At 44.4% G+C, this 26,953-nt stretch overlaps 1 protein-coding gene across 1 annotated transcript in view; it reads right to left on the bottom strand.

Annotated features, from left to right (window-relative positions):
* The window catches only part of VIL1 (villin 1), a 57,246-nt gene extending 30,540 nt beyond the window's left edge, over positions 1–26,706 (bottom strand). The window contains exons 1-6 of the mRNA XM_015416172.1: positions 26,579–26,706; positions 7,204–7,309; positions 5,644–5,718; positions 3,323–3,519; positions 1,026–1,134; positions 370–480 (exon numbers count right to left, since the gene is read on the bottom strand). Coding sequence (XP_015271658.1) covers positions 370–480; positions 1,026–1,134; positions 3,323–3,519; positions 5,644–5,718; positions 7,204–7,309; positions 26,579–26,706 — 726 coding nt within the window. The remainder of the gene's footprint in view (positions 1–369; positions 481–1,025; positions 1,135–3,322; positions 3,520–5,643; positions 5,719–7,203; positions 7,310–26,578) is intronic.
* Between the last annotated feature and the right edge of the window lie 247 nt (positions 26,707–26,953).

The following is a 26,953-nucleotide window of genomic DNA, read 5'->3' as shown; positions in this document are numbered from 1 at the left end:
TCTTAACCCAAGGGGAAATAGGTGATGAAATTTGACAATGTTTGATGGAACCAATAATTCTGTTTTATTTCTCTGATGTAATGTGAATTATAAAATGCTATTTCACCCATTGTAACACTTGAAGAATCTGTTGGGTATTCAGGGCTCCAAAACCCTTGAATCTGTATTCTTCCTTTTTAATTAATACATTATTTTTTTGGTTTCCAACTCTACAGGACTGTTTTTGTGTGTTTTCTCAAATTGGCCTGGGCAAACCCAATCAGGGACAGAGGTTCTGTCTTACACTGATGATGGGCTTCACCACTCCCAGTTCTTCTCACATGTACCCAGCCTTCGTATCTCCACCCTGTCCCCCAGCATCCTCTGCACCTTCAGACGCTCCATACGGTTGCTCTCAGGACCGTTCCACTGGATGATGAGCTTGCCCAGGTCCAGCAGGAACACATCGCCTTGGTTGAAACTGCTCCAGCTCATCTCCACCTACAAAGAGAAGTAGAATGGCTGGGGTAAGCTGTGTGTGTCTCTTTGAGCACAGGGCACCTCTTCTGTGTGCAGGACTGAACAGGGGCAGAATCACATGGTGGGGGGGGGGGTAGGATGCATATTACATCAGTGGCATTGGAAAGCAAGAATGCTTTCGCATCTCCCAAAATTCAAGACAGTCCTGCAGGTGAGAGACTCGGGGTAGGGCATTTGGCTAAATCCGTGGCCTTACAAATCAGCTGTATAGTCTGGAGTGAACAAGTATGGTTGCCAACCTCCAGGCCCAGAATTACAGCCGGTTTCCAGACTACAGAGATCCATTTCCCTGGGACAAAAATGGCCACTTTGGAAGAGAAACTCTGTGGCCCTCTAACCTGATGAGATCCCTCCCTTCCCCCCAAACCCCACCCTCCCCCAGGCTCCACCACCAAATCTTCAGGGAGTTTCCCAGCCTGGAGTTGGCCACTTTACCAACAGATTTTGTGAAGACTTAAACCACTTGCCTCTTCCCCCCCCCCACGACCCTTCCGCCTGCGACCCACCTCTGCAGCCACCACATTCTTCTTGCCCTTGACATGCAGCAGCCGCTGCACATTGTATGTGTTGGTTTCCACGTGTTTCATGCCTGAGGCCACTCCCCCTTTCTTATATCTGCAGAAGGAAAGCAGGGCCAGAGTTCACGCGGCAGTGGGCAGCACTAACATGCCAGCAGTCAAGGCTCCCCCAGATCGCCTGACTAGGCCCCAAAGCCTTCGATGTTTAGAGATGCTTTTGTCAGCCAGACAAAAGCCCCCAAATGGCCAAGCTAGCCCTATCCAATGTAGTACCAACTTCAGACATTATTTTGATGACATATTTAATATAATGTACCGTCTATATATCTAATAGCCAAGTTGTCCCCTCCGTGTGGATATCTAAATCCACACATTGGGGGCATTTGGGGGGCAGAGAGATTTTCCTACACACTTGGAGCAGTCCCCAGGTGTGCAGAAAAATCTAAAAAGTTGGAAAAAATATACGGGGGGGGGTATTTAAATCCCGGGAAAAGGGGGGGGACTCAACCCAGGATATGACTATGAGCCAAATAGGGCTAAGCTAAACTATATCTATCTATCTATCTATCTATCTATATAAAAGTACAAATATTTATTAAGGTGTACACGTGTTGAAACTTTCCTGATTAAAAATTGCTTTGTCTAAGATCAGACTGTAAAAGCTTGTCCACTATACATACAAATGATGGGTAAAAACTTTACAACTGAAGACCAAACATGTTTCGGCCCCTAAGGGCCTTCCTCAGCGGTCACTATTATCTATATATTCTAGACACACATTCAAAGACCTGTTACAGAATTCTAGTACACATATAATTACACCAGGTGTTGTTTCCTGAAATTGTTCAAAGAAAAGCAAGGGGGGGGGGAAGAGAAGCGACTTCATTATTTTGTCCAAATTTATAAAAGAAACTATTATTAAATAAAAAATGATTCTATTAAAGAAAGTTACCTTGTCTACTTATAATTGGACTAGTGGTATTAGTGATCTATGGCTATACCTATGGCCCAGTTGTAGGCTATACCTATGGTCTTCAGTTGTAAAGTTTTTATCCATCATTTGTATGTATAGTGGACAAGCTTTTACAGTCTGATCTTAGACAAAGCAATTTTTAATCAGGAAAGTTTTAACACGTGTACACCTTAATAAATATTTGTACTTTTTCATATATGTGTTTCTATTCCCCATCCCATTTCCTCTTTTGTGGGTGCTTGGCTCTGCACCTTGTGGCAGCCATTTTGTAGTGGCACGTGCCAGTGTTCCCTCTAAGCTGAGTTAGTGTGAGCTAGCTCACAGTCTTTTAGCCTCCGGCTCACACCTTTTTGTCTTCGCTCTGGGAAGATGGCTATTGGCAGGCCCGGGCCTCACCACGGGTGCGGGGGGGCCAGGGGAGAAGGCTCACCTGCGGCTGCTTCCTCCTCCTCCTCCACATGGAGATCCTTATCCCCCCCCGAGTATTGTGGGTCCCCGCTTCTTGTTTATCTACTAATAGCCAAGAGGCCCCCTCTGTGCGGATATCTAAATCAGCACATTGGGGGCACTTAGGGGGCAGAGAGATTTTCCTGCACACTTGGGGCAGTCCCCAGGTATGCAGAGAAATCTGAAAAGGTTAAAAAACTATACGGGGGATACTTAAATCCCCCCAAAAGTAAAAAAGCATTCCCTGCGCATGCGTGGCGAACGCCCTGACAACTGTCTCATCACCACCGGGGTGGGGGAGGGCGGGAGAAGGCTTGGCGGTCCGGCGGCTGTGGGCCACTCAGGCCTCACTGCTGCCGCTGGGGGAGGGCGGGAGAAGGCTTGGCAGGCCTGGTGGGCCCACCTGCTCAGTTCACCTGCTGCCACTTCCTCCTCCTGCAGAGCTCTTCCTGCTTCTGCAGGCCGGGAGCTGTGGGGAATACTCCCCCCCCCCACGAGTATTGCGGGTCCCACTTCTTGTGTTTCCTTAATAGGCTGCTCAAAGTAGGGTTGCTAGGTCCCCCCTTAGCCCCCAATGGGGGATGGGGGGTAGGGTGGCCACGATGGCTGTGTATCCAGAGGCCATCACTGTTTAGATGTCAAGACAGCATTCATTTCCTGTAGGAAACACATGAAGCACGAATGGTAGAACACGTGTTTCTGTACATGCACCAGGGAGTCACAGCTCAAGGGCTTCCTGGTGTGTTTCTCTGAGTGTTTCCAGTGCACAATTGCTACATAAAAATGTGAGATGGTTCTTGGAAGAAAAACATGATTTTGCTCAGATCAGTAAGTAGAATGTAAATTACATGAAGGCCTTCCTTACATGAGTCCATTTCTGAAGTAGCCCCGGAAGACTTCGCTCTCATAGCCTTGGACCTCCCGATGCTGTACTGCTACCCCACCCAGGTGGTCGTCCATCTGGGTACTGTAGATTGCAGCTGCACCCTGCTCATCCTGAGATGACGAGTTGCCCAGCCAGTAGTGGATGTCATAGGAGAAGCTGCTCCCAGTCTTATGCGTCTGTGTTGGAAAAAGAGGACACTTAGCAGGCCAGATCCATGTAGTATGTCCCCAGTACTCCAGACGTATCCCTGCCCTACTGTGCTCAGTAAAGGTATGGCTACTTGACTGATTTCCCCATACAGCTAGCCTGGTCACCATCACCCATTATTATCCACTCAAAGAATACATCTGCTCTAATTCTCCAATTCCACCTAAAAGGATCCATTTCCTTGTGCATAGTTAAAATCAGCATCAGCTGCCCTAGAAGTCTCAGGTATTTGATCTTGGCTGAAAATAAAGGCAATCCAACTGCCTAATTCATTTCACAATCCAAAAAGCAGGGGGGAGATTAAGAAAACACTGCCGTATTTCAAGGCTTTTATTGTTGTATTGTTGTATTTCAAGGCTTTTATTGTTGTCCACCATTTTGCAAGCTTGCAGCAATTATCCTATTTACAACATGCAGAAGAGCAGGGTACTTGCAAGGACTTCTGTTTTGTTCTGACAACTCCACTCACTCATTTTCTTACTTATCAATTCTTTACAACAGCCCCGTAGCCAGAAATTTTGGGTTGATGGGGCATGGGAAAATTTTATGGGGCAGCAGGGGAGGAGGAGGAGGAGGGAGGGAGGGAGAAAGGCAGAGAAATACCTGGAGAAATCACCGCTTGGAGTTCAGGGAAGGTGTGCAGCCGCCACCCCCCCTTGCAGGAGGTGAGGGAGAAGGCAGCTGCCACCTGCATGCCTTCCCTGAACTCCAAGTGGCACTGCTAATCAGCTGGAGTGCCCTTTAAATCTTGGAGGAGGGGAGGGAGAGGGGCGGTTAAAAATGTAAAGGGCCCACCAGCTGATTGGGGAGCCACGTGCTCCCTCTGATCAGCTGGAGGGCCCTTTTAATGCCACAGGAGGGGAGGGAGGGAGGGGGTGGGGGAGAGAAGGGCAGCAGCTGTTGTGGGGTGTGCCCCAAAATGTTGAGGGGGCAGAGCCCCAAAATGCCCCACCCTAGCTATGGGTCTGCTTTACAGTGTGATTTCAAAACTGCATGCCATTTTCTAGATATCTAAAACTTGTAAAATGCAACAAGATTGAGGCTCGCAATGCAGATAGGAAGTAAGTACAGAGTGAGGTGTGAAATATTTATTGCTAGATTTCTACCCTATCTTTTGATCAAATAAAGCCTTCAAGTAGCTTCCAACAAGCATTAAATACCGAAACAGTAATTTAAAAAAAATGAAAACAACAGGTGTATTAGAGGAGCAAATATAAAAAGACTTCTGATATGTAACAAGATTTAAAAAATTGATCATCAGCAAAATAATAGTGTCAACGGCAACTATTTAGGAAATCTTGATTTAAATATAAATAAATCCCTTGTAACATACAAGAGTTCGAGACCCGGGTGCCACATAATGGAGTGAGCTCCCATCTCTAGTTCCAGCTCCTGCCAACCTAGCAGTTCAAAAGCAAGAAATTGCAAGTAGATAAATAGGTACCACTTCGGTGGGAAGGTCACAGCGTTCCGTGCGCCTTGGTGTTTAGTCATGCCAGCCACATGACCACGGAAACGTCTTCAGACAGCGCTGGCTCTTCGGCTTTGAAACGGAGATGAGCACCGCAACCCTAGAGTCGGACTCGACTGGCTTTCGAGCAAGGGAACCTTTACCTTTACCTTTAATATACAGGGAAGGTCTCAGGGCACATGATGTGATTCTATTGCTGAAGAAAACATTGGCCTGTAAGCTGCCTACCTGGGAGCCATATATATAAGATAGTCAGAAAAAAAGCCAGGTATTGGTTGTGATAAACAATAGACACAAGTTATAATCCCAAAGTAGTGCAGATAGAGTCTGGCCTATAAAGTGATAGCCACACATTTAAGGAGGTAACATGGCCAGCTTGGGGGATGTTCCCATTCATGTCTTTGTTCCTAGTCAAACACAAACGTCCCTGGTGGCTCAAGAGAACTGTCCCCTTCACCTGTGATTCCCCCCCACACACACACATACAATCCACCAGCCCATGAGACAAGAAATCCTTCAACGGCTGTTTTAGCCAGGCTGCCAATTTCTTTTCTGTGCAGCTGTCCCGTCCCATCAAACTTAGTTATTGGAGCCCCACCCCACCATTCTTAAATCCCTTTACCGAGAGAAGCACATAAGCATCCCCTTCATAGAAGTTCCCATATGCTTTGGGTGGTACAGGCACCATCTCCATGTTCTGGAAAGGAAGGTGGGGAAAAATTAGTGTTGGGAAAACTGGCAAAATAGTGAAATATTCAGAGATTGCAATGGATCTTGGCTTCACTGGAGAGGAGGCATTTTCTTCTATGTAAAAATCTTTATTTCTAAGGGAAGGGGTCACAGGAAATCTACAAAACAACAAAGACACCTAAGGCTACATCTTTACACTTTGACCACACGGTCTACAACAACAGAGATTCTACTTCTTCTTGACCCCTAGAAGGAAATCACCTGAATACATTAACCAATGCTTGTGAGTAAACAGATTTCAGTTTTGCGGGCTTTGTTTCCATTAGCTCTGTGCCAAGTTTCCTTCCAGGTCAGTCTAAACAATAGCCCACAAGGTAAGCACATTAACCCTATAATGACTGAATTTTACACCTTGCAACACACATATTTCCAACTATTAGTACACTACATGCAGAAGATCACAGGGTGTCTGTTGTGGGGAGGGGAAGGGAAAGGACTTTGTAAGCCACTCTGAGACTCCAAGTGAAGGGCGGGGTATAAATCCAATCTCCTCCTCCTCCTCCTCCCCCCTCCTCACTTATATAAAGAGCCTGCCACATCTCTTTTCATCTTTTAAAATGTGTCTTCTCTTCCTTCCCATACTAGTCTTGAAAAGTTCCGTGCATTCAGAACCTTTTTGCAGCTACATATAACCTGAATATTGCTGAGTCCTTGACAGCAACGGTACAAGCTCAGGGAAAATCTGCTCTTGAACTACCATACCACCTTCTAGGGCCAGAGCAAGTTTCTCGGAGAGAGCAATGCTTTCACTTCCAATTCTTAGGCAATGAGTCATCATTAACATCTTGTCAATGGGCAATTCCAAAACCCCACAAGCATTCACCTCTTCTGTACTCTAAGAGGTGGAGAATGTCAGCACCTCAGAGGGCTCACTCTGGACCAGACATCACCCATCTAACTCCCAACACCCCAGCTGCTCCCCCTTAATTCTATACCCAGGTCAGCTTCCTTTCACAACAGATACATCCAAACCCAGTTTCTCATGAATCCATCTTAGCATCCCTTCTGTCTAAGCTGAATCTTGTCCCTACAATTTCTAGGGACGTCATCTGCCCACCTGTAGCACCTTCCTTTCCTTTGAGTAGCAGAAGACTGCACTAACCGTCAATTCAGCAGTATGAGAACGGGAGATTAATATAATGGGTTTGATCGAAAGGCTTCCTTCCTCTAAGTGAGGAATCTTCCTCTGGTGGTGGAATAGTCCTCATTCAGCAGAAGGGAACTCTTGGATTTAACCCTATGACTACATTATTTAGTTGGCTGGCCAGAATTGTTCTTAATACAGGTCCTCTTCCGTCCTTCTCCACCAAAAACAGGAGATCCCAAGGGGAAGTGAATGAAGGAACCATAGACAGAGACACATTGTGGTTTCTTCCACCGTGAGCATTAGGGACAGACAGACAGACACAGACACATACACACACGCACCCACCTCAATTCTCCATATCTGGAGTCCAGGCGTGGTTTTGTTCAGTGTCTTCGTGACTTTAGCATTGAGTTCTGGCATAGTGATCAGCCCTTTATGAAAGGATCTGGCACTAGGGATGGAAAAGGCCATAACAGCATTATTACAAGCAATACATACCAGCCAGCAGTTGAAAAATCTTGGAATAAGAGAGCTCTAGGTTACTCCCCCAGTCTATAGAAAGCTTACTCCCTGAAACTCCTATTGGTCTCTAAGGTGCTACTGGACTCAAATCTAACTGTTCCCCCAGCCTTGCAATCCTCGCTAAGAAAATGAGGTTATCTTATTATTTGCCTTCATTCCAATAATATTCTTAAATATGTGCAAGAGGGGGAAAGGTTGATGGTTTCTACTGCTATGGTTAAGCTCTGCTAAATCCTGTCTGCTTTCCGTAACAGAAGACTGTGTAAAGTCTTCTTGACATTAAGAAGATGAAAAGACAATTGGTGCAAAGGAAAGTCTCTTTAATGATTGCATAACCCCTACATGTTTCATATTCAGCTTTGTCAGGGGGAATCTTTCAGATTTTTAAGGTTCCATTCCCAATATACACTATAGCTAAGTGTATATAGGGAACAGAACTTTCAGAATCTGAAAAATTCCCCCTGACGAAGCTGCACACAAAACGCATAGGGGTTATACAATCATTAAAGATTCTTTCCTTTGTACCAATTGTCTTTTCATCTTCGTTTTGTCTTGGTGTGGGCCCCCTGCTCTTCATCTTCTTAACATAATTATTTATTTATTTATTTATTTTATACCCCGCCCTCCTCACAAGTGGGCTCAGGGCGGCTTACATAATTGGTCTATAAATGACCATTAATTCACATAAAAACAGTTTAAAATTTCAAATACAGTAAAACATAAACTCGTAAAGTGTTAGTGCTGACACACTGGGTACATAAGATGGCATACTGGAAATACCATACAGCCAAACAGTTTGCTACTCAATGATCTTCCTGAGCACAGTGGTAGAGGCCAGACGTTAAAACTACAGGCCGACTCGTTGGTAGTAGTGGGGGCGGCTCCTAGTTGAAAGCCTGGTGGAAGAGCTCCGTCTTGCAGGCCCTGCGGAACTGCACAAGATCCCGCAGGGCCCTGATCTCCCCTGGGAGCTCATTCCACAAGTACGGAGCTGCCACTGAGAAAGCCCTGGCCCTAGTGGTGGCGAGCCTGGCATCCTTGGGGCCCAGAAGGGTCAGTCGGTTCTGGGACCCCGACCTCCGTGCTCTCTGGGGTATATATGGGGAAAGGCGGTCCCTCGGGTATGTCAGACCAGCAGCCAGCATCCTGTTTATAATATCAACTATTATTATTATTATTATTTGTCAATCATATATTTGGCTGGTAGATGGCATTCTACAGTTTGAGATCTAGCCAAGTTCTTGGGAATTGCAGGGTATCTTTGCAGGAGTCTTGATTTTCCAAGCAACACTGTGTTCTGGAGCTGAGCTGGTGTTATTTGCTCAATGCCGAGAATGTCCAGGTGTTTCTTGAGACTTCTAGGCACTGCTCCGAGGGCTCCAATGACAACTGTTTCACGCCCAACTGGTCAACTTCTTCTCCCAGAGGTGCTCTAACTCTGTTCGTAGGTCTTGATATTTTGTGATCTTATACTTTGAAGCACATCCGGAGAAACAAATGGCCTTAATTTTTCTAGATGCTGAAAAGGCATTTGACAATGTCAGCTGGAGCTTTATGTTGGAACAGCTATCAACTTCAGAATGTGGCAGAGAATTTTTTACAATGACACAAGCAATATATACTAAACAATGGGAGAGAATTCTTATTAATGGAGACTTATCACAATATATTGAAATACAAAAAGGAACCAGAAAGGGTTCCTCATCATTACTATTTATATTTACACTTGAAATATTGAATAATATGATTAGAGAGGACTGAAGCATTAGAGGAGTTAAAACAAGAGGAGAAGAATATAAATTACAAGCATTTGCAGACGATTTGGTATTCATCTTAGAGAATCCATCGAGTTCAATTACAAAGCTATTAACCGTATTGTTAAATTATGGCAGAGTGGCAGGATTGAAGATCAATTTAAACAAGACAAAAATGTTAACAAAAAATATGACTAAGTGAAACAACTGCAAGAGGAATCAGGATTTGAATCACCATAAAAAAGTGAAATATTTGGGAATAAAAATAACAAACAGATGCAGCTTCTTGATGAAAGACAATTATACAGAATTTATGATAGAAATTAAAAAGGACCTAGAAAAGTTGAAAAACCTACAAATATCCTTGATGGGCAGAATAGCTGCAATAAAGATGAATATTCATCCTAGGCTGATATTTTTATTTCAAACAATACCAATACTCCAAAATCAACAATACTTCAAATAATTGGAGAGAGTCTCATGACAGTTTATATGGCAAAATAAAAAACTAAGACTAAAGATGAAAAATTTGCAAGACGTCAAAGAAAGAGCTGCAATTGCTTTACCAGACTGGCTTTTTTATATTATAGAGTGTCAGCACTAGTTTTGATAAAAGAATGGATATTATTAGAAAATAATAGACTTTTAACTTTAGAGGGGCATGACTTATTATTGGGTTGGCATGCTTATATGTGGTATGGAAAATCAGATTCACATTAACATATGATTAGAAAATCCTTATTGAAGGTATGGGAAAATGTTTAAAAAATCATTTTATACCAAGACACCTAAATGGGTTTCATCACTTGAAGCTTTTACATATTGGAGTGCCTTCGACAGCTGCAGGGTAGGTGTTTAGCCCATCTGAGGTCCAGCATTGGGCTATGGGAGACCCCAGGCTTATTGGGTTGTAAATGGTGATGGTTAATGGTTTCTTTCCAGGATGTGGCACAAGGATGGAGGTCACCACCCAGCCAGCCATTGGAGACTGGGCTTCTGTTGAATGGCTGGAGGACTGCGTTGCAGCCAGATGTCACCCCTCCTTTATGATTGTCGGTTGGCAGGAGCACCTCTCCAGGCTGTGAAAGTGCATTTAGGCAACAACGATCTGGGCACTAGGTTGGCAGTCTACACCCCGGGATCAAGTCCTTGTTGCCACATCTTTCCAGGCACAATGGGGTTACTGGGTCAGACATTTTCTTAGCTGATCTGCAGGGCGGTCTGTGTGGCTGGTTGGTTCATGGATGGTGGGGGGGGGAGTTAAGCCAAGGCTAACCCCCTCTGTGGTGGGAAAAGCACAGGTTGAGGGGATTTTGAGTTGGCAAGCACCCCAAGATATCAGTGATGGCCGGGGGGGCGGGGTGTCCTCAAATTGGGTACCTATGGCCTTTGCCGTCTGGGTGACTCAGTTGGGGGCCTCTTCAGGGTTGGGGGAGCATATGATGAGCCTTAAGGCTGTGCAGTCATAGGTGGGAATGTGCCCTCCATCCCCTCTGCCCACTGGCATGTGGGACGTGATGAGTAAGGTCTGGAAGGATCCTGGACCTGGCTCTGAGCCGGGGTGGGTTTGTTCTCCCAGGCAGGCAGCCCCAGTGTGCTCCCTCCCTCCCTCCCTCCCTCCCTCTACCAACAGGGTTATGGAACCATGGGGTGCGAATCCTGGCTGTCTGGTGGGGACAGTGGGCTGGGGCGAGCCGACTTTCGAGCAAGGGAAACCTTTTCTGCAGGCAGCTGCAGCCCGGGATCCCTTGCCATGCTGGCTGGCCTCTGCTTCCATCCCGAGGGTGAGGAGAAGCCGGGGGGATGGGGCGGGGGGAGTGAGAGGCAGGCGGTGGCGACAAAGTTTCTGCTCAGCTTTTAACCCCTCCCGTGCCTCCCCCCGCGCTCCGGGAAGCCTCTGTCCCCCTCCGGCCCTGCCTCTCCGTGCCTCGGCCAAGTTGCATGGCCCGTGGGCGCTCCTTCTGTGCATGCTCAGAGGCTGGCCTGGGGGCGGGGCCTGGCAGAAGAGGCAGAGGCTCCTCTTCTGCACAGCGGTGGCAGCCAAGGTGAACGCGGCCAGGCTTCAGGAGGTTCAGCAAGAAAGGGAAGATATAGAGCTCCTACATACATTGCATCAAGGCAAAACAAGAAAACAACTAAAAGGAGCCAATTGAAGAGAGAGAAGATAAAAGGAAAAGGAATGATGCCTAAAGAGAAGAAAAAGTGGAAAAGGGAAAGACAATATCAAAGTGTGTCGAAGGTTAAAAGGGCCAGGATGGTATGGAAACAGATGTTTTAAAAAAATATTGAGGAGAGATTGGAAGCGAATTATCATCTGTGCAAAGGGAAAGAACACATAGACATGTTACTGCGGAAAGAAAAACTACTGACTTACAGAAGGCAAATCAAACTATATGAATTTAATATATGACTTTTATATTCTGTCAATAAGTGCATAAAATGGATTGTTTAGACCAGAGTAAACTGATATCAGGCTTCAGAATTTAGGGTTAAGAATTTGTGTGTGGGGGGGGAATTAAAGGTGGTGGCATGAAATAATTGGTGAAAATTAAAAATGTCCACTAAAATAATCTTATCTGCTTTATATATGCTCTTAGAGGTCTTTCTTTCTTTCTTTCTTTCTTTCTTTCTTTCTTTCTTTCTTTTATTTTTCTTTGGTGAAACTGTGTAACTTGGAATGAATTGATTGATATGTTGTTAATTACAGAAAATAATAGTAAGAATGAGGGAAGATAAAGGATAAGGTAGGGTTAAGAAAGAGATAGCAAGTTAGGAGACAGTAAAAGGGAAGTATTCTAAAGTGGGAGGGATAATTAAGTGTACGACTGGTTTATATATGCTGAAGAGGAGAGTATGTAAGTATCAGAGGTCATTTTGGGGGGGATCGCGGGGGATCACAGTTCCCCCGGGTGAGGTACGGGGAGCGGGGCACATGATGAAGCCCCGCCCCTGCTTCCGGCCGCCCCGCTTCCGGCCCTCATTCAGCCAGGAGGAGGCAGGAGAAGAGGGAGAGTAAGTTGCTTCCTCCCTGCCTCTCCCCATCCCTGCCTGCCTGGGGCCTGGGAGGGCCTTTGCGGGGCTTCCTTGCAGGCGGCCGGGACCGTTGGGGGCGGGGTGTGTGGCCTTATGACACACTTCCGGTGATGCCAGGGGGTGTGGCCTTATGACACACTTCCGGTGATGTCAGGGGGTGTGGCATATGCTAATGAGTTATGCTAATGAGTTCCCCTAGCTCTTTTTCTACGAAACGACCCCTGGTAAGTATAGAGGTAATTTAGAACAGGAAGAGAATTATGGAACTATAAAAGATAAATTAATTATATAGGGAAAATATTTATGTAAATTTTTTCTATTTGGTCTCGAAGTGTATAAAATGAAATGAATTGACTTGATTAACATGATGGGATATAATTATGGTGGAGTATGTAAACGTGAATGAATTGATTTGACTAAGGTTAAAATGCATATATAGTGCTTTGATTACTGTCCCCTATGGAAAAGTTTATACATGAGTGTAAAATATTAGATATTATACTCTTAAAGTTTAATGACATTAAAGACAATCCTGACCTGAACAGGTGAGAGGTAAACAATGGAAATATTGGAAAAATTAAAACAAAAAACAAAGTTAATTTAAAATGACATAAAAATTCCAAATGGTAGAGAAGTTATTATTGTTCGTTGGAATAAGTGGGAATTTTTTACAGTAGTCTGTCTTTAAGAAAATAAGGTGGATAAAGAGGATTATAAAATATTACTAATGGATGCATGTACTTGAAAATCGTTCTAGTTTGTGATTGATGAGAAGGAAAATGTAATGTTGGGCGGATCGGATGCTGTTTAGAACATATTTATATAAGGTATTAATTGGATGGACTGTTTATTTAAAATATATTATAGGTGTATGCATTATATTGAAAACCTAATAAAAATATATTTTTTAAAAAAATAGGTTGGTAGACAGTGCTGAGGAGCCAGTGACTGTGGTACTTGATGGCACCAACAATTTTGGGAAATGTAGTTGTGTGGTCCTGGAGGAAACATTTAGCCATGCTAGGCAAGAGACTCAAGGCCAGGACCTCCAAGGTAGCCTTCTCAGAAGTGCTGCCTGTTCCACTTGCAGGGGCAGCTAGACAGGCAAACATTAGGAGTCTCAATGGATGGATGAGATGATGGTGTAGAGACAGCCTCCACTTGTCCCGAGAAGGAAACATCCTGCTGGTGCTTAAAATCAAAAAGGTGGCAGAGTAGTTTTTAATCTAAATCTTGGGGGAAAGCTGACAGGAGGTGAAATGTCTCTGGGTCGGGATGGCTCATCTATAAGAGATGAAGGGGTAGCTGTTACTGTTCTAGAGGCAGTTTAGAGGCAGTTTAAATGGCCTTCCGTTCAAGGGGTGCCCAGGCAAGCCAAGGGAAGGCATGGGGTGTGGCCTAATATGCTAACAAGCTGTGATGTCATGGGTGTGTCCTAATAAGCGAATGAGTTTCTGCTGTTGGGTGTGGCCTATTATGCTAATGAGTTCCTGCTGGCCTTTATCTACAAAAAAAGCCCTGACCAGGGGACAAGCGATCCTGGACTTGGTCCTAAGTAATGCTCAAGACCTGGCGAGAGATGTAAATGTGATAGCACCATTTTGGGAATACTGACCATAATTCTTGTGTAGTGAGAGCTTCAAATGAGCAATCATTGTTAGAGAGGCTTCTTGCAGCTACATTCATGGGAAATGATGCCATGCAAATGAAGGCTCCAAGCAACTATGTTCCTACTGGTCTACTTGTATTTTGTGGGTGTGTTTTGGGCTGGGGTTTCTGTATATAGTTGCGGCTCACCACCGATGCTCCCTCTAAGCTGTGGAGTCTTGTGAGCAAAAATTCTACTTTGTGAGCGACTGGCATTAAGGTTGTAAGTGAGCGATTTGGCTACTGCATAAACTAGTTTGCTCTGGAGCCCTCCTTCCTGAGCTACGACAAAAATGTGTGAGCCGGAGGCTAAAAAACTGTGAGCTAGCTCACACCAACTCAGCTTAGAGGGAACACTGCTCACCACATATGTTGTTGTTATGTTCCTGAATAAAGAGCTATGTTGAAATCACTATAGCTTCTTGAACACACTACTTGACACTGGCGATGAGGATCGGATTCAGACAAAGGAACTAGGAAGATATCTGGCTGAATCACCTCACCAACCGCTTGATCATTCAGCATGGCTGCCAAGGGCCACTTCGAACCATTTGAAGTGTCTGTCGAAGACTGGGACTTGTACATCTCCTGGTTCCAGTACCATCTCACCACAAACGGGATCACCAACGATGAGATAGTCAAGGCCATGTTCCTCAGCCTCTGTGAGTGTGCCACATTCGAGACCGCCTGAGCCCTTGTGGCACCACACAGTATCCTTCGCCATGATCAAGGCCAAGATGAAAGACCATTTCTCGCCTCATCCCTCCCAAATTGCCTGCCAGATGGCCTTCTACAAAAGGGACCCGGACCAGGGAGAGTAAATCACTGCTTTCTTGACTGCCCTCCAGAAGACATCGCACCATTGTGACTTCCACAACTCAGAGGAGGCCCTCTATGAATGTCTGGTGTGCAGTCTCCCAGATGTGAAGTTGCAGCAATGGCTGTTTGCAAAGCATAACTTGGACTTTAAGACGGCCTATGAGGAGGCCATAGCAGCTGAGGCAGCTGAGCAGTCAACAAAAGAAGTCCGCCAGGCGCAGAGTACACCTCTTGCCTGCAAGACCAAGGCTGTTCACCAAGAAAGCCTTGCAGACTTCTCCTCCGTCAACAGCAATGATGGGGAAGTACTTCTCACATGAGTCGCTACCCAGAAGTGCAAGGAAGCTCAACTATCCTCTGGGGCTCCTTGTGCCAGCTGTAGCGGCTCCCATCAGCGAAAGTCATGCCAGTTTTGGGATGCACAATGCTGGCACTGTGGGAAATTGGGGCACATCAGATACAGGTTGCCACCAGTCGCAAGAAAGGCCTCTGTCCACCATGAAGAGTATCACACCCTCTCACTCCGTGCCGCAACACCTGCCAAGACCAACAGCATCCCTGTCCTGATGCTGCAACCCTTGACATGCATCAAGATCAAGGTGATAGTCAAGGTCCAGAACATTCCCTGTGAGATGGAAGTCAACACTGGGTCCACACTGGACTTCCGGGTTTCGGAGCGACACAGACAGTCGGCTCTTGGGAATCTCTCCTGTGAAGCCACTGGATCAACTGCTCTTTGGTGTAGCGGTTCAGTGCGCAGACTCTAATCTGGGAGAACCAAGTTTGATTCCCCACTCCTCCACTTGCACCTGCTGATGTGACCTTGGGTCAGTCACAAGCTCTGGCACAGCTGTCCTTGAAAAAGAGCAGTTTCTTTCAAGAGCTCTCTCAGCCCTGCCTACCTCACAGGGTGTGTCTGTTGTGGGGAGGGGAAGGGAAAAGAGTTTGTAAGCCGCTCTGAGACTCCTTTGGGTAGTGAAGGGCGGGGTATAAATCCAATCTCTTCTTCTTCTTCTTCTAGCGGCGTTCAGGCTACCCGGACTCCACTGAGCTCCCCGAAGAGGAGGTTAGTGCAGGGGACTCGATCTGGACCCCCCATGAGTGGCAACGAGCGGGTGAGGGTCCAGATCATCCTGATGCAGGAGCTACTTGAGGTCATCCAGCTATGGACATGAAGTCGTGACTTCCCAGGTGAGGGGTGAGAAGCAGGAACATCACCTAAACTGCTGAAGACCTACACCATGAGTACACCTGTTTGCAACAACATCAGAGACTCCCAACAGAGTAAGCCCCTTTAGACTTGAAGTATAAGGACGGAAGTGTGAAGAATCCTTTTCCTCCCTCCCCCTTTTTTAACTGGCTAACAAAAGGAAGGAAAAAGAACTAAACTCTGCTATGGGCTAATTGAGCAGAAAGTTAAGAGCCTTTTAAAGAGTTTTCCAAATTCTGTAAGACCTTCATCTCGATGACAATATTCCCCTTTTGTCTTCTATGAATTAAATGGATTATTATATTTTCCTTTCTTTTATGGATAAAGCTCTACCTATTAGATCTATCACTACTTTTTTTGGATTTACAGTTAAATTTACTTTTTCAAGACCCTACTGTGGATTATAAATTTGCTGGATAATTTTATATTTTTTATTTTTCACTTTCTGGGCCTGTTTATTTTTTCCTTCTTCTGGATTTATCTCATCTTCATGTGGATTTATAAAAGGTTTTCCTAATTGGTTTTTCCTTATATTTTTAATTAATACCTTGTGGATTACAACATAAGCACTTATTCTGGATCTTTTCTGAAAGACAAGAGAGAAAGGTACTTGAAAACACCTTGGAACTGCCTCCTCTTTCTTCAACCCTCACCTTTCCAAAACAGAAACTATAAATCCAGCAATGTTTGGTTTTGTCTCTGTGTAAGCGATTACGGTTAGGTTTTGTGCCAAGTCTATTAGTAAATGGTTGATAATTCTCTTTGAGATGCTGGGAAAGGTTTTTGATTCTATAGCTATCTTTGAAAGTATATTGTGTACCCAGTGTACTATATACAATTGATAATTTCCTTCGATCTACTGGGAACTACTGGGAAAGCTTTTAAATATTGTGTGATTATAACAAGAATTGTTATACACATATAACGTTTGGCTTTGTAGGTGTTTACTGGAAAAGGGACTGAGGCATTTTTAACATGGCTAGTGGTTTAGACCCAAAAAAGAAACTTCAGGGCACATCTGTTGCTTCCAACTTAGGACAAGTGTCATTAAAAGATTTGCAATCAATAATTCAGGACTCAATGGCCACAACGGTTAAAGCTGAAACTACAACAGCAGTGCAATCAGCTGTTTCAGCTGCTGAGGAACCAATACAGACTAAATTAGATTCCTTAATACAGAAAATGGAATCCCAGTTTGAAGAAGTGCAAAAACAACTTAAAGAAAATAAACAAGAAATCCGGGATCTAACTAAAGCAACAAACCAGATGGAACTAAGTCAGAGAAGATGGAACTGAAATTACAATCAGTGAACTTCAAACAGAATTCTATGGAAGAAGATCTTATTAGGTTAGAATTGGACAAAACTGCCTATATTTTAAGGTTTCAAAATATTCCAGAAAACAAAGATGAAAATATAAAGGCTGTTATGGCACAAATTTTGGTCAAATATATGGGTGCAGATAATGAAGTACACAATGAAATTGATGTGGCCTTCAGAATGAATTCAGCATATGCAAAAAGAAATAATCTCCCGGGAGAAGTACACATAAGATTTCACAAAAGAGATCTGAGAGATGAAATCCTTAAATCTGCAAGTGTAACTCCCCTACAAATTGAACATACAGAGATTAAAATCATGAAAGAAATCCGATGGAGAGTGAGAGAGAAAAGAAATGAATATATGGACTTAACATCTACCTTGAGAAAAAAATGAAATTCCATATAGATGCCTATTTCCAGAAGGTGTACTTTTAAAGGGAAAAGATACAGAATCAACTCAACATTTAAGGCAGAAGATTTTATCAAAACTCACAAAGATGAATTGGAAATGGAGGAGGAAGAACCAGGGACAACAGAAGAAGACCAAGATGTACAAGGAGCAACAGGGACAACTAGAAAACCTAAAGCTACTAGGAAGACAACAAAACTGCCACCATCCCAAATAGTCACAAGATTCCAATACAGAAGTAAAGATGACACAGATACAAAACCTCAAGATGGACAGAAGAAAAATGAAGATAATTTCAACAAATGTCAATGGTTTAAATGCACCTCAAAAAAGAAGACGGATATTCCAGCAATTGAAAAAGATGAAATTGGATATTATATGCTTACAAGAGACCAACATAAAACAACCAGACCAAAAATTCTTGGAAATTAAAGGTTTTCATCTCTTCTGATAAGGATAAGAAAAAAAAGAGGTGTAGTTACATATGTAAAAGAATATCTCCATCCTGAAATGCTCTACAGTTCTCAAGATGGTAGGATCCTGATAACTCAAATACAAATAACCTTGATTGTGAACATATATGCACCAAACCAGCAGCAAGAAATTTTTTACAAATCTTTGCAACAACTCATTTGAACCAAAACTTTGATGAGATCCGTTTCATTGGAGATTATAATGCAGTATTTGATAGACTTTTAGACAGAAGAACAACCGGAAAACAAAAAAAGGTAATGAATGGCCAAATTCCTTTTTACAACTGGCAGAAGAATATAACCTGGTGGATTCCTGGAAATTAAGAAACCCGAATAGAAAAGATTTTACTTTCTACTCATCGAGGCATAAGTCCTTGTTAAGAATAGTAAATGACCTTGTAGAAGTGCAGAACTTTTGCAGATCATAATCCAGTTATACTTATACTCCAAGATACCCCCCAAAAGCAGATGGACTTTAAATACATTTATTTTGAAGAATGAGAAATTTGTAACAGAGACTAAAAAAGAATTTCAGATGTTCTTTTAAACAAAATATTCAACCAGATATTTCTATCAGAATTGTTTGGGAGGCATTTAAGACTTATTCCAGAGGATGGATAATCAAAGAAGCAGCACATGTTAGAAAACAAAAGAATGAGAAGTTTATACAAATTAAGGAACAAATCAAGAAACAAGAAGACGAAATGAAAAAGAATCCTTCAACTCAACAGTTAAGAGTGAAATTGAAACTATTGCAACATCCATGGATATCCTGGCATCATTCCATATTTCAATGATGTACTTATACCGGGGGCTCTGAAGCAGAACTCCCTGAGCACCTCTGAGTCATCCTCTGCCAACTGCAGAATGCAGGGTTGAAGGTAAAGAAGGGGAAGTGCCAGTTCGGCATCCCCAGGGTCACGTTCCTAGGCTTCCTCATGGATGTTGAGTTTTTAGTTGACACATACAACGAATCCCCAGGCTGCAGAGCCCAACCTTCCACCCGTCTCTTGTCAGCCTGAGTTTTGGAAGCCTCTTTAGCCACATTTAACGTTTTACAAAGGAGTGGCCATGAGTCTTTCAAACACTGGCACCAGTGAGCGGCATCCCCCGACCCCAAGTCACTTGGCCCCTCCAAAAAGGGCACCGGGGGACTGTCGTAGCCATATAAAGCCTTAAAGGGGGACAGTCCAATGGACGAGTGGCAAGTGTTGTTGTAACAAAATTTGGCTAGGGGTAGCAAGTCCACCCAATCATCTTGTTGATAATTGGTGAAACAGCGAAGATATTGTTCCAACATCTGATTAACCCGTTCCGTTTGTCCATCATTCTCTGGGTGGTAAGCACTGCTCATGGCCCATTTGACCCCCATGAGTTTCAGAAGCTCCCCCCAAAACCGGGAGAAAAATTGGGACCCCCTGTTGGATATCACCTTGGACGAGAGCATATGCAGACGGACCACGTGCAACATGAACGCTTTGGCCAGGGTATTCGCCGTGGGTAGGGACGTAAACGGGACAAAGTGAGCCTGTTTAGAAAATAAGTCCACAACCACCCAAATGACAGTCATAGATTTACTGGGAGGGAGGTCCGTAATAAAGTCCATGGAAATCACCTCCCAAGGCCTGCTAGGAGTCGGGTGTGGTTGCAGCAAGCCTGGTGGTTTCCCCGGCCGGGGTTTACTCATGGCACAGACTTGGCATGACTTGACAAATGAAGACAAATCCTTCCGCATTTGCGACCACCAGAATTGTCACTGCAGAAGCTGCAGGGACTTTACGAAGCCAGAATGTCCCGATAACGTAGAACCGTGCACCGCTTGCAAAACTTCCCCCCTGAGGGAGAGGGGCACAAACAGTTTGTGGCCACAGTACCAGCAGCCATAATACAAATCACCAGACTCAGATGGCATATATCTGAAAGAACTCAAATGTGAATTTGTGGATCTCCTGACAAAAATATGCAATCTACTACTAAAATCTGCCTCCGTTCCTGAGGACTAAAAAAAGTAAACGTAAAGGTTTTCCTTGCTCAAAAGCTAGTCGAATCCGACTTTAGGGGGTGGTGCTCATCTCTGTTTCCAAGCCAAGGAGCTAGCACTGTCTAAAGATGTTTCCATGGTCAAGTGTCCAGCATGACTAAACGCTGAGGCACACAGAACACTGGTACCTTCCCACTTAAGCGGTACCTAGTTATCTACTTGCAATTTCTTGCTTTTGAACCGCTAGGGTTGGCAGGAACTGGGGCCAGAGATGGGAGCTCACTCCGTCTCTGGGGCCAGAGACAGGAGCTCACTCCGTCATGCCGCACTAGGGTCCTGAACTGCCAAGCTACAGAGCTTCCGGTCTGCAGCTCAGTGTTTTAATCTCTGAGCCACTGCAGCCCTGAGGACTAGAAGGTAGCTAATCTAACCTCCATCTTTAAAAAAGGTTCCAGAGGAGATCCAGGAAATTACAGGCTGGTCAGTCCAATGTCAATACCAGGTAACTTGGTGAAATCCATTATTAAGATAGAATTGATGAACAAAAGTTATTGAGGAAGAATCAGCAAGGATTCTGTAAAGGCAGATCTTGTCTCAATAAGCTTTTAGAGTTCTTTGAGAGGGTGAACAAATATGTGGACAAGGGTGACCCAGTAGATGTTGTTTACCTAGACTTTCAGAAAGCTTTTGATAAAGTTTCTTATCAAAGGCTCCTAAGTAAACTCAGCAGTCATGGGACAAGTCCTCTTGTGGATTAAAAACTGGTTAATTAACAGGAAACAGGGAGTGAGTATAAATGGACAGTTTTGCAGTGGAAGGTGGTAGGTAGTGGGGTACCGTAGGTCCGGTGCTTTTTAACTTGTTCATTAATGATTTGGAATTGGGAGTAACTGGCCTACAGATGACACTACGTTGTTCAGGGCGGTGAGAACCAGAGAGGACTGTGAGGAGCTCTAAAGGGATCTGTTGAGGCTGCGCGAGTGGGCGTTAATGTGGCAAATGAGGTTCATTGTGGGCAAGTGCACAGTAACGCACATTGGAGCCAAGAATCCTGACTATGAATATATGTTGATGGGGTCCGAACTGGTGGTAACTGACCAAGAGAGATACCTTGGAGTCATGGTAGATAATTCACTGAAGATGTCAATTCAGTGTGTGACTGCAAGAAAAAAAAGTAAATGCTATGCTATGAATTATTAGGAAGGGGACTGAAAACAAATCAGCCAGTATCATAATGCCCCTGATAAATCTATGGTGCGGCCTCATTTGGAATACTGTGTACAGTTCTGGTTACCACATCTCAAAAAAGATATTATAGAATTGGAAAAAGTGCAGAAAAGGGCAACTAGATTTATTAAGGGGGTAGAACACCTTCCCTATGAAGAAAAGTTAAAGAAGTTAGGGCTCTTTAGCTTGGGGAAACGACAACTGAGGGGTGACATGACAGAGGTTTACAAAATTATGCATGTGATAGAGACGGTAGAGAAAGAAGGACTTTTCTACTTTTCTCACAATACAAGAACTCATGAGCACGCTCAGAGGTTAAGACACTGAGCTGCAGACTGGAAGCTCTGTAGTTCAGCAGTTCGAGACCCTAGTGCTGTGTGACGGAGTGAGCTCCCGTCTCTGGCTCCAGCACCTGCCAACCTAGCAGTTTGAAAGCAAGAAATTGCAAGTAGATAAATAGGTACCACTTTGGTGGGAAGGTAACAGTGTTCCGTGCACCTCGGTGTTTAGTCATGCCGGTCACATGACCACGGAAACGTGTTTGGACAGCGCTGGCTCTTCGGCTTGGAAATGGAGATGAGCACCACCCCCTAGAGTCAGATTCGACTAGCTTTCAAACAAAGGAAACCTTTACCTTTACCTTTTTTAATGCTTGGAACAGATACAAGGAAGTACTTCTTCATCCAAAGAGTAATTAATATGTGGAATTCACTGCAGAACATGGTGTTGGCTAGAAGCATAGACAGCTTCAAGAGACCGGATAAACATACAGAGCAGAGGACTATAAAGTGGCTATTAGCCACAAAGTATAGGTGTCTGGGGCAGCGATGCTCTGTATTCATGGTGCTTGTGGAACAATAGTGGGAAGGCTTCTGGAGTTCTGGTCCCACTGGTGGACCTCCTGATGGCACCTGGTATGTTTGGCCACTGTTTGACACAGAGCATTGGACTGGATGGCCATTGACATGATCCAACATGGCTTCTCTTATGTTCTTATGTAAGCAAGCAGTCTGGTACACAGGCAGTGTCAGTCTTAACACATTTGTTTCCAAACACAGGATCAACCCCCACCCCCAAGTGCTTTTTGTTATCTAGCTAGGGTAGCTCGGTCTTCCTTCTTTTTCTATGGCAGAATTCAGATTGTCTATTTTTCCTTCTTTGTCACATACATTCCTGAACAGAAAAGCAGTTGCTTTGGGGCCGAAGTATAAAAAGGCAAACTATAAATTCTCTAAATAAAATCCTCCGGTATATATAATTCTATTTTGGTCATGGACTCCCCTGAACATTCCACACGCTCCAAAATCAGTTCGCTCTCTGATCTGTCGTTCAGAGGGTCTCCCTATCCACTGGCTGCTTTGCCTGAGTCCTGCCTCCAACATTCTAAACAGTTTGCTTTTTCCCCCCACCCCCCACCCACAGCCAGTCAGAACACAGAGGTCATTTGCATATGTGGCCTGATTCGCCTTTGCCTCGGAACACAGAGGTCGTTTGCATATGCGGCCTCACTGGCCTTTCCCTCTAATATTCTAAACAGTTTGCTGTTGATGTTCTGAGGTAAAATAAATTTCCCCTTAGTGTCTGTTGGGGGAAACCTTAGTTGCAAATCTCCAGGTGAGGGTTAAAGATCACTCAGAATTACAACTGCTTTCCAGATGGCAGAGATCAGTTCCCCTGGAGAAAATGGTGGACTCTGTGTCCTTAAATCCTGCTGAGATGGCCCCTGCATGACAGCCAATGTGATGTAGCAGTCAGGGCTTCAGCTATTAAAACTGATGTCCAGATGACCCAGATCAGTTACCCCAAACCCTGCCCTCCCCAGGCTCTACCCCTCAAATCTACAGGTATTTCCCAACCCAGAGTTGGCAACTATGTAATCAGCTATGGAACTACTTTCCAGACCCTTGGAACCCAGAAAACATGGCACAGGAGGAGGTGCCACTGCATAACACCCCCTCCCCCTCAAAAATAAGTCAGAGGTGGAGAGAACCATATCTGTTACCATGAAGCTGTCCTCCCATTCTACCCACTTTTGGCAGCAAAATGACTTGAGACAGCCCTGCCTTATAGCTAAGCAGAAGGAAAGAAACATGGGTTGCCTCCGTCCATTTTCCACTTTCCTCTGCCGCCCCACCAGCCACAGTCAAGACACTCATCTGGAGCTTCGTTCTAGATCTCGTTGTATTTCTTCCCTCAACAGGCATTACTCCTAGTAATAAATAATGCTGATCTCAACCCCATCCTTAGATGTAGGCGTGACTACGTGAAGCCAGTGACTTCAGCTACCCAGAATCCTGTGCTTTGTAATGTGTTCCAAAACAAGAGGCTCAGATGACAGATTAAATGTAACACTCCCTATCTTCAACATTACATGGCTCTCAAAGCCATTGCTTCCATGGGTTTTTTGTATTTAATGTTTTTATTAATTTTTATCTTAAATAACAAACAACATCAACATACACTTTCAACAGCAATTATATATTATGTAGCGTATGCTCAATGGTATCCTTTGAGTTTAGTACATAATAACAATTTGGCATAAATTTGTTAAAAGAAGTAATACAAACAAAACTAACAACAACCACATCTGAAAAACATATGAAAACTCACTTTCTATAACATGTATATATGTGCCTCAATCTTAATAGAAGGCATAATCTTTATATTTCTGCGGTAATTTATATAAACTTGGTTGACATGCTGTAACATATTCAAAGAACACAAACCATTTTTCCATAAAATTGTTTACAGAGTTAGGGTTGTCAAAGGTTATAAGTTGCATTGCTATTTTATCTGAGACGACTATGTCCCATATCCTTCTTCTCCACTGTACCAAGGAAGGGGCCTTAACTAATTTCCATTTTGGGGCTATAAGAATCTTTGCGGCCATCAATAAATGAGAGATTATTTCTCCTTTGTTTTTTGAAAGTTTTAACCCTGGCCATGTTTAAGACTGTTCCCAGCCAGGGTATGACCAGAGGGCACAAGATTACAGCAGTCTCGTTAAAGTTAAGCAAACCTGAACCACAGACCTCCAAGGAATCCTCTGAATGTCACCTTGGGCTCCGTAAAGGAAGAGAGGTGTGGTTCACAAATGCAACAAATCAGGCTGGAGTATGAACTTCTAAAAAAAATAATACCCACATGGCCAATGAATGTGAAATGGGTTCACAGGCTTGAGTTAGCAGGGAAAGAACATCAATGAGTGGACAAATGGCTATGCAAACCAAAGATCCCTGGTTCAATCCACAGTTGCAGAAGAAGCCCAGGAATCAGGGCAGAGACGGACTTGTACTGAAGCTCCCGGAGGACCACTGCCAATCAGAGTAGGCAGTACTGGGCCAGATGGACTAACAGACGGACTTGGTACAATACCGTTCCATTAATTTAAATCATTCACCAAAAATACTGTTTTTAGTTTGTTAAGAATCTGTAGAATTGAGGAACAACCCCCCCCCCTTTAAAAACAAATTCAAAGATGTTCTGCCAGCTTTCTCGACCTTATCTAATACAGGATCATGTGGGAGGCAGAATAATCATCATTACATACAAATTTTGCATCTCCCAGGTTTGTACACATAGATTATGGAAGGGAAAACGGATTTCTACAGGCATCTGAATTACATTTTTCCTGTTAATGTTTCTATAGCAAAAACTCCCCATATGGAAACAGAGGGAAACAAGCTTCACATGGTGATTTGGATCACATCTCTCCTTCTACAGGCATCTGAATTTCATTTTTCCTGTTAATGTTTCTATAGCAAAAACTCCCCATATGGAAACAGAGGGAAACAAGCTTCACATGGTGATTTGGATCACATTATATATACATCTGTTTGATGCGATCACACTTGGAACACTTGTCCCTGCCTGCTCGTGAGAGGGTGGGAGAAGAATAGGATTTGAGGCTACATGAGGCTTATCACTGACCACGGATCTGGGGCACACAGATGGCTTGTGTGAGTGAGGTTGTGGGGGCTTGTATTCATCCACTGGTCACTGGATGCCATGATAGTAAGTGGGGCTGCCTGAAGGTGCAGTCAGGTGCCGGGGTGGGGGATTTCAAAGCATAAATGCAGGCAGGGGTCATTTCCTGCAGGAGCGCACAGGAGCGGCGCTCTAGCAGTAAAGAGCCCAGGGAGCGGGCACATGCAACAAGCCCCACCCCCTGCTCCCAGCAGCCCTCAGTCAGAGCAAGAAGCAGCCAGGTAAGTTGCAGAGCTCCCCCTGGCACCCCAGTCCAAGACAGTCCAGTGGCACCTTTAAGACCAGGTTTTATTCAGGTACAAGCTCTCCCTCCTCTGTGAGGGCAGACCTGCATGTTCTCCCCCCCCCCCAATAGCTAGCAATCCAAAACAGTCCAGTAGAGCCTACGGGGTGGGTGTTACCTTCTGACACACTTCCGGTGATGTCAGTGGGTGTGGCATATGCAAATAAGTTATGCTAATGAGTTATGCTAATGAGCGCCTGCACCTCTTTTTCTACGAAATGACCCCTGAATGCAGGGCTGTCCTTTGTAGACCAGCAATATGGCAGCATATTAAACACAATGGGAGGGGAACAGGAAGCCCAATTATGACATTTCCAATTGAAGAGGAATGCTATCACTTCTCATTGGCCCATCTAACTGTCTGACGATTCCTTTTAATCAGAAGACTGCCAGCCCTCTGAGTGGTTTTCCCTGGGGCTCTGGTGACAGCTCTGTTTGAAGAATGGCCTTGCTCATTCACTCCTCCTGAGTTTGCTATTCCCTCCAGCCTGCCTGGATTCTCCTTTGCCATGTTTCTACTTTCCTTCCTGAATCAGTCTCTGCCCTGCAGCTCCCCAAAGCATTTATTGGTTCCGCAAACGTTATGGCGCAGCATTTCTGTTAAGCCAGCAACTTTCACTGAGCAGTCAAGGTCAAGAATCAAGCAGGCTACAACAGGTGATTTTGCTTCTCTCTGGCTTAGAAAGAGTAGGAAAAAACCTAACTAAACAGCATGGAAATCTATACTAGGGTAAAACTGGAAACAAACAGTATTTGCACCAGAGCAACATCAGGAGCAAGTTCCTGTCTTCACTAGAGTTATAAAGGCTCTCCTCAGCCCCCACATTTTGAAATAACTTCCAGGCCATTTTATAACAGCCACTTTGGCTCACTGTGACGAGGAAGCATATTGTTTGGCATCGTGTAAGAGAAGACAGCCTTGGGTGCTTAGCCCTGGGCTATATGCAAGGAGAAGAATGGATTTGTGCCAGGATGCCACCCTCCCCTTCTATCATACAAAATGATTCAGTGCCAGGGGCACGTTCTGAAGACCTCCCAGAACCAACTGACTTACCTTACTTGAGGCGTCTGCTTGGTGGGCACACAGCACCTCGGAGACAGATCGTACCTGAATAAAGCAAGTGCAGGGATGACCTTTGTTCCCTCCTTCCCTCCGTGCTGAATGCCACCTGCCTTCTCCATATAAGGGCAGAAGTATCTAGGAAGGGAAGAGCAGGCAGAGTAAACCGAGGTTCCTCTGCTCACACACTGGCACATTACCCATATCCATGCCACTCTGTCTGTGTACACCTGAGTTGTGCCCATGGGCAGAAAAATGCCTGGCATGGAGTCGGACTGCAGTCTCATTAAAAAAGGCTTGCACAACTTGTCACCCATCATTTCATATGCCACCACATATTGTTGCGACGATCCCCTTGTTTTCAGAATT

This window comes from Gekko japonicus, unplaced genomic scaffold (genome assembly GCF_001447785.1).
Source record: "Gekko japonicus isolate JY-2015 unplaced genomic scaffold, Gekko_japonicus_V1.1 scaffold2609, whole genome shotgun sequence".
Taxonomy (NCBI): domain Eukaryota; kingdom Metazoa; phylum Chordata; class Lepidosauria; order Squamata; family Gekkonidae; genus Gekko; species Gekko japonicus.
Note: the sequence above shows the minus strand (reverse complement) of the source record. Positions and strands in the feature narration are given on the sequence as shown.